The following is an 8,210-nucleotide window of genomic DNA, read 5'->3' as shown; positions in this document are numbered from 1 at the left end:
ATTACACCGATATTCAATCTTTACCTTATATTATCCCTGTATAGGACCAAGTAATAGGGTACGCGGTATTGGTAGAGTCTCTGGTTGGAATTCTGGGAAGAAGGTCCAAAACGTTGTTATGGTTGCGTAATGACGTCATTGCGCATTCCAGTCCCCATCGTCACATGGGATGGAAAGCAGTCCGGGGCATGAAGGTCACGTGGTGTACGAGCTACACGCCGCTGCTATCCTGACAGGTGAGACGTGCAGTCTAGTTGTTCGTTACAGTGTGTCAGGATCGTTCAGCTTTGACGCACAGTCCTAATAGCCGTTCAGTATTATTGGGAGTGAGTGACAGAATGTAACAATACCTTATACTTATTACTGTCACATACTTCCACATCATTATGGTCTGACCTCTGGTGCCCTCAGACGTTGCTATAACAGGACCCCCCCCCCCCCCCCCCCGTCCATAGAGCTGTATGGAGGGGCAGCGTACATGGGGTGAAAGAGTGGGCTGGGGTCTCCTTTATGTTAATCTGTGGGGTCACACTAGTGGGACCAATTCAGACCATCCCCAATCTAGCTATGGAACATTATTTCAGGAAAATTGATTTTTCCATTGAAAAATCTTTGCGGAGGTCTATGGCAGTATTTCCCAATCATTGTACCTCCAGCTGTTGCAAAACTACAACTTCCAGCATGCCCGGACAGCCGTTGGCTGTCCGGGCATACTGGAAGTTGTAGTTTTGCAACATCTGGAGGTCCACACTTTGGAGACCACTAATCTATGGTGTCACTCTTGGATGGGGCTAAATAGAGTCCAGGTTTTACAAATCTGCGTTGGGGAAAAAAAAAACTATTAAACATAGGGAATTTGATGTGTGAATATAACTTGAAAAGTACCTGTCACCAAATAAACTGTTCTAAACTAACTCAGCCTATGTTCCCTAACTACTCCTAACACCCCTCCAGTCCTTACAAATGTTTTCAGAGCTTTAAAAAGCTGTGTATCTTACCTTTATTCTTACTCAGATAGTGCTATCTCCCAGCAGGAGAAAGTGGCCGTTTCCCAGCAGACATGACATCACTGAAGCCTGCTGGGGGACCACTTCCACCCTCATTTCGTTGCAGCATGATGATGAATAGAAGACCTCAAGCTCTGTGCATGTTCCAGTCTGTGTTGCAGTGAAGCTCTCCTTCAGCTGTCAGTCTGTGTAGCTTTCTGTGAGAATCTGTGGAGCTTTCACTTCCTGTGCAGCTGTCAATCAAGCTCTGTGCAGAGAAGCACTTCCTGAGTTTGGTCTCCTGCCAGGCCTGGAGGAGACCAAACTCACTGTATTAATCGTGGCAGGGACCAGAACAGAGCCACTTAGTGGCCGTTTTTTTTTTCTATTACATTCTAAACATATTTATTTATGTTGACAATTTTAAAAGCAAGTGAATGGGAAAGTGTCTGCTAATTACACTAGGAACACTCTGTTAAAAGTTTTATTTTGTGGCAGCTACTCTTTAACTGTTCTAGGTTAAAGCCCTCTTCAGTGGTTTTAGTTGTCATCATTGGTTTCTCTAGCAATAAAACCCTCTCTTTTTTTTTTCCCCTAGGCCTTGTTCACATCCGGGTTCGGCAGCTCCGTTATCAGCGCTGATAAGGGGGCTGGATGGAGTCTGTCACAACGGATCCCCAACAGTTCCCATTGACTTTGCAGGATTTTAGCAGAGAAAAAAAACCATGACGTGATTTTTGTCTTTCTCTGCTAACAAAATCAGCTAGCGGAGATCCTAGGGAGAGTACAGTGTGCTTTTTTGTTGCTTTTTAACTTGCAATTTGTGTTTTGATTGTCTTTAAATGAGATGACCAATCAAAACATAAGTGATATGTTAAAAGTGCAAAAATAAAAATCACAGTGTAAACACAGCCTGAGGGTTGGGTCACATGTGCCGTATTTTTCTGCTGCATATTTTCCTACCTATTGAAGTCAATGGGTAGCAAAATCAGCTGGAGAAATTTTTCCGCAAAATACAACACGTGTGACCCAACCCTTAGAGTACATTTACATAGACCAGGGAGGGTACATACATCAGAATCATATGCGGGCCGTTCTTGCCTATCTGGCAGGCCATTTAAATTATTTTCTCATGTAAAGGAGTGCAGTGTTTCTTTAGTCAGGATTAATGGCTAACTATATATCATTCTTTTTTTCTTTCCAGAACGTCACAAATATATTGCACTGGGAGGTTTGCTGGCACATATGCTTTGTACATACACTGAAAATATTGTAGGGTTCTACTGATGAACTCTGTGTTTCCTAGTCTGTTATGCTGTGTACGTAAAAGACATAGAAGAAAGGATGTTAGCAGTGTTGAAATTTGTGCTTGGAAAATCTTCTATTTACCCAGAGGTAAGTGCTAGTATGGTATAATGCTATGTGCACACACACGTTTTTGGGCTGTTATTTGGGATGAAAAATAAACCAGAAACTATCCATATTTTTCTCTTTTGGTGGTACACACAGTACCGTATTTATCGGCATATAACACGCACTTTTAAAACTTCTATTTATGGCAAAAACCCTCCCTGCGTGTTATACGCCATTAAATGTTCTGGTCACTGATTCAAAGTGCAGACTGCTTGTTAAAGATCAGCATCCCGGCCGCAGCCACTTTAAAACAGTGACCAGCAGCGGCTGTTGCGGCCCAACACTTCTCCCCTGCTCTGCATTTTATATTTATTATTTTCCATTACCTGGCTGCGCTCTGGAGGCTCAAGTCAGGCGGCGGATCTTGCTAGGCTGTGCGGGGAATAACAAGCAGGGGGATAGCGAGCAGGGGGGGGGGGATAGCGAGCAGGGAGGATAGCGAGCAGGGGGGCTAATGAGCAGGGGGAAATGAGCAGAGGGAGGCTAACGAGCAGGGGGGAAATGATGAGCAGGGGGAATCACAGGGGAAAGGAGGCACACGGGATCAGAGGGGGGAGATACATGTGGCACAGGGGTCATAAAAGAGGAGGAATGATGTGGCACTGAGGGGGGACTAATCTGAGGAGCCGGGGGGGAATCAAAGTTGGGGGGATGATGAGGCATATAGTGCAGAGCTTCCAAGTAATTTATTTTACATTCATTTTTTTTCTCAAATTTCCCTGTGAAAATGAAGGTGCGTGTTTTACGCCGATAAATACTGTATTTTTGTCAGGAAAACCATAATGGAAAGATTACTAGGTGTGAATGCAGTTCAGTTGATCTCAGTGAACAAACGGCCCTTTGTTCTTACATAGCTCAATTTTAAAGCATTATTGTCATTACAAAAACATTGCAAAGACATAGCAAAAGTTTTGATTGGTCAGGGGTCTCGGTGCTCAGACCCCAACTGATCGATGAATATAGCTGGAAGAAGTGCCCAGCTCTTTGCTTCTTTTCCCAGCTTGCTGCTCAATCCAACATAGTACCTTGATAGATATTGTAGCGGTCAGCAATATGGTGTTATTGGTACCGTAAGTGACCAAATGAACCGTAATTACTTTGCAAATAACTCTTTCTCTTACCTCCAACAGTGTATTTATTGCTGTAGGAGACAACGCTTACCGTGCAGTAGACCAAGACGTCATAATGGCCATTTCAGGAACTACAGCATGCCAGGAGGTATGGATGTGCCTTGTATTGCTGATTGTTCTCTTCTTCACACTAGTCCTGTAAATGATGTGCATGCTTTTGGCATTCCTTGATATTTATAAGCAGCCCATCCTGCCGTCCACCCAATGCTGATTGACAGCTTTTTGCCTTTTGGCCGTGCAGGAATAAATGCTTATAGTTACTTCATCTGCTGTTGTTTTTCAGGTGATGTTAAATCTTTGCGGAGTATCATCACTCCTCCAGTATCCAAGTAAGAGAAGAACATACTATTAATACATGTTTGATTATTTTTTTGTTTAGTAGTAGTAGGACTGCGACTAATGATTGTTTTCATGATGGATTAGTTGGCCGATAGTGGAGAAGAAGATAATTTGTGAATTAGATTAGGGGGGGGGGGGGAGTTAATGAGGGGAGCGGATGGGACTTGAAGGTCCTCTGTGTTTTAGGTAAGGGATGCATTGTATGTTGTGGGGTTGGCTAGATGCTGAGCTTTGCATGGGCTGAGAGGAGGAGCTTCTTATATTTAAATCCGTTTAATATATATATTTTTTTTAATATAATTGTTTTTTTTCCTTGTAAGGGCTAATCCCCCACCCTGTTTCTTACCTGTGGCCAGATAGGAGGGGCAGCACATTCCCTGGTTGTCCATCCTCCGTATCCCCAGCAGCCTATTTAGTGAAAAGTGGGCCAGCACACATAGGCTTCTACTTCCTGCATCTTCTCTCTGCAACTATTGCAAGTCTGGCCTTTAGCAAAGCCGGGGACTCACGATAGCTGCAAAAAGGAGCCGCAGGAAGCAAAAGATGGTGTGTGTTGGGCTCCCTCTTCACTAAAAAGACTGCCGAGGGCCACAGTGACATATATACATAGTGATAATCGCTAAGTGTATGTGAACTTTAGAAATTGTCTGACCAACTAATAGACTAACAGTACCACTGCTCCGTTAATTCTCTTTGGGAACTGCTGAACATAGCAGAGCAAAGCATTCAGAGAAAAGAACTGCAGTGTGCAAATTTGACCACCACTCCATTCTCAAGGGAGACCGCTCCATTTTCAGAGGTGTCTTTGGTTCTTGTTGACAGGGGGAAAAGACTCTGTTCCTTGTTCTGGAAATAATGGGGGAGGTGTGTCAGCAGTTAGACGGCTGTAGAAAAATTTTAAGATTGAACTGGTTTAGTTGCTGTAGTTTCTTGTACGTTTTCCTCTCCACAAGTTTTGATTAATTCCCTGTATGATCTTCACTACAGGATCAGAAATATAGGAATTATGGCTCATATTGATGCTGGCAAAACCACAACAACAGAGAGGATGTTGTATTATTCTGGTTATACCCGTGCTCTTGGAGGTAAGAAAAATTCACTGACTACGATATAGTCAGAAGATAGATGAAGACTTTCATTATCTATCTAAATGCAGTACAGTGACCCCCCCCGACCTACGATGGCCCCGACATACGATAATTTCAGCATACGATGACCTCTCAGAGGCCATCGCATGTTGAAGGCAGCATCAACATACGATGCTTTTGTATGTCGGGGCCATCGCATAAATGGCTATCTGGCAGCGCAGACTGCTTCAGCTGCCACCGGATAGCCGTTTACGGTGCCCCGTGTGGTCCGCTGATGTTCACTTACCTGTCCTCGGGGCTCCGGCGCGTCCTCTTCGGGATCCCCTGCATTGTCGATACTCTCCATCATCGTCATCACGTCGCTGCACACGCCGTCCTGTCATCCAATAGGAGTGGCGTGCGTAGCGACGTGATGACAGCGACGGGATGCCGGGGAAGAAGAGGCCTTGCTGGATCGTCGGGGATGCGGTGACAGCGATGGAGGGCGACATCCAGGGCAGCGGTGACGAGCGGTGACAGTCTGGAGCGGCAGGGACAGGTAAGTACAACTTCCTATGCCAGTGGTCTTCAACCTGCGGACCTCCAGATGTTGCAAAACTACAACTCCCAGCATGCCCGGACAGCCAACGGCTGTCCGGGCATGCTGGGTGTTGTAGTTTTGCAACATCTGGAGGTCCGAAGGTTGTAGACCACTGTCCTATACTTTACATTGCACGGATCCCTCAACATACGATGGTTTCAACAAACGATGGTCCATTTGGAACGGATTACCATCGTATGTTGAGGGACCACTGTACTACTGAGCTATTCAAAAGTTATGTCAGTGCCAGCATCCAAGATCCGATCACAATGGCGCAGCACTCCAAAGGTCCAAAAATACTTGAGTTTATTCAACTCCTGTCATAGCAGCAATGTTTCAACATTGAAAATGAATCTAATAGTGAATTGAAATGTTGCTGCTGTGACATTAGTTGAATAAAATCCCATTTTTTGGACCTTTAGATTGCTGCACCATTGTGCATTTATCTATGTATCTGTCTATTTCTCTACATCTACAAGTATGAATTGGCTTCTTCATCATTGAACAATTCTGTTCTGTTTCTTGTTTACAGATGTTGATGATGGGGACACAGTGACAGATTTTATGGTTCAGGAACGGGAGCGTGGGATCACTATTCAGTCTGCCGCTGTCACATTTGACTGGAATGGACATAGGATCAACTTGATAGACACTCCAGGTTGTCTTTAAGTTGCTTCTGTTGCATCATGTACAAGAATTCTATGGACTTCCATCTTCTGAACAATGTACTATATTTTTTACAGGACACGTGGATTTCACTGTAGAAGTGGAGCGCTCATTGAGGGTGTTGGATGGAGCAGTCGCTGTGTTTGACGCTTCGGCTGGTGTGGAGGTGTGCATATGGTTGTCTAGACAACTTTCTCATCTGGATGTGAATATATTCTCTGTAATAGCATGTGGAGGAATATTACTTCTGCCTATGTTTTGAACCAGGGAGGGAATTCCTGCTTTTTGGCCATGCAGCCATCTTGGCTTTCCTTCAAGAAGACCTGTGACCAACCAAAACCACAGATTTTACTTTCATGAAATAGCTTAGGGTGTCCTGATCACACACATTTTACAGTTTCTTAATACGCCCTTCGATACATATGCAGGTTTATAGTTTGTCTGGCAATTCAGGGAATCAGTCAAATGGGAGGGGCTTAATTGTAATAATAGGAGTGAATGTCAGGTGATGGGCAGGATTATACATTCTGGGGGTCTGAATGTTGTACATTGAGGAGCCTGTATGCCTAATATACACCCCCTGACTATAAAATCTCACCCATCACCTGATATTCACTTCCATTATCAAAATTAGGTTCACACCCATCTGACTGGTTTCCTAAACTGTCAAATAAATTATATTTCATAGTTTTTAAGGCTGAAAAAAACCCAGAGTCTATCAAGATCAACCTATATCCCTATATTGTCCCTACTGTGTTGATCCAGAAGAAGGTAAAAAACCCTTATGAGACTGATGCCAATTGCTCCATACGAGGGGAAATATTCCTTCCGAAACTGTAAAAAGAATAGCACCCTATGCTATTTAACCTCTTGGGGACCTGTATGCCCTGGTCCCCTTGCCGTGGTTTAAAGCTTGCTCACGAGCTGAGCACGCTTCAAACCCGGTAGGTCCCAACTGCTATCGGCAGCCTGTACCCAATTTTAATGCCGGGCACCCCCGATCGGGCCGATCAAAGTTGATTGCGGTGTCTAAAAGGAAAGTAAAAGTATCCCGGCAGCTCAGCGGAGCTGATCGGGACCATCGCAGTGAGACCACACAGTCCTGATTAGCTGAGAGGACAGCGGGGGGGGGGCACTTACCTGTCTCCTCGCCGTCCGATCGGTACTCTGATGCTCCAGCCAGGCTCTGCAGGCTGGGGCAGCAAAGCACTGATAACACTGATCAATGCTATGTTATGGCATAGCATTGATCAGTATATCAAAAGATAAAATAAATAAAAATAAAATAAAGTGTTAAAAAAATGTAATCAACCCCTTTCTAATACAACTTTGAATCCCCCCTTTACTGTAAAATAATCAAAATAATTATATGTGGTACCGCCGTGTGCGTACATGTCCTAACTATTAAATGGGCACTGTCATGAAATCAAAAAATTGATATGTTGTAGTACTTAAGTACTACAACATATCTCTAATATAGTTTAATTAAAAGAAGTGATTTTAAACCAGTTTAAAATCACTTTTAAATTCGGCCACTAGAGGTCGCCCTCCTAGTGTCCGAATGCATTCGGCAGTGACTTCACTACAGAATTTCGTCTCATTTGAGCCTGGCAAGTGAGTCAAAATTCAGTCACTGCGGTGCACAGTGAAATCTAGGGCTGCGCATTGGCTCCCTGGACTCACACACTGGCCGCCTCCCTGCTGCATATTCTCCCTGCAGCAGGGAGGCACGTGGCTCTTACCTCTCCTTACACCCGCGGCTCCAGTGGGGATACGCCGCCTCCTCACTGCTCCTCGCAGCTGTGTCCTGTCATTACCGGGGGGAGCGCGTTATACGGAGATGGGGGCGCCATTTACAGGAGGGCCCATCACACACTGAGCAACAAGCGTGTGCCCGGCTTCCTGTCATGCTCCTACACTCTGGTAACTCTCTCTATGGTTCTGGTCTGGAGGACTTTCAATCCTTCAGAAACATAGAGACAGTTTACAGAGTGTGCGGGCATTACAG

At 44.7% G+C, this 8,210-nt stretch overlaps 1 protein-coding gene across 5 annotated transcripts in view; it reads left to right on the top strand.

Moving 5' to 3' along the window:
* The first annotated feature begins 98 nt into the window (after positions 1-98).
* GFM2 (GTP dependent ribosome recycling factor mitochondrial 2) overlaps positions 99-8,210 on the top strand; it is a 41,596-nt gene continuing 33,484 nt past the window's right edge. For 4 of the 5 annotated variants that reach the window (XR_008847894.1, XR_008847896.1, XM_056539992.1 and 1 more), the window contains exons 1-7: positions 99-236; positions 2,191-2,381; positions 3,530-3,617; positions 3,813-3,858; positions 4,856-4,953; positions 6,069-6,194; positions 6,280-6,368. Coding sequence is in view for 3 of the 5 variants with exons in the window: in XM_056539992.1 (XP_056395967.1) it covers positions 2,331-2,381; positions 3,530-3,617; positions 3,813-3,858; positions 4,856-4,953; positions 6,069-6,194; positions 6,280-6,368 (498 nt within the window). In the remaining 2 variants the exon portion in view is untranslated. The other variant, XM_056539997.1, reaches the window with a different exon arrangement.

Source organism: Hyla sarda, chromosome 1 (genome assembly GCF_029499605.1).
Source record: "Hyla sarda isolate aHylSar1 chromosome 1, aHylSar1.hap1, whole genome shotgun sequence".
Lineage (NCBI taxonomy): Eukaryota > Metazoa > Chordata > Amphibia > Anura > Hylidae > Hyla > Hyla sarda.
This window is presented reverse-complemented; position numbering and strand designations above follow the sequence as displayed.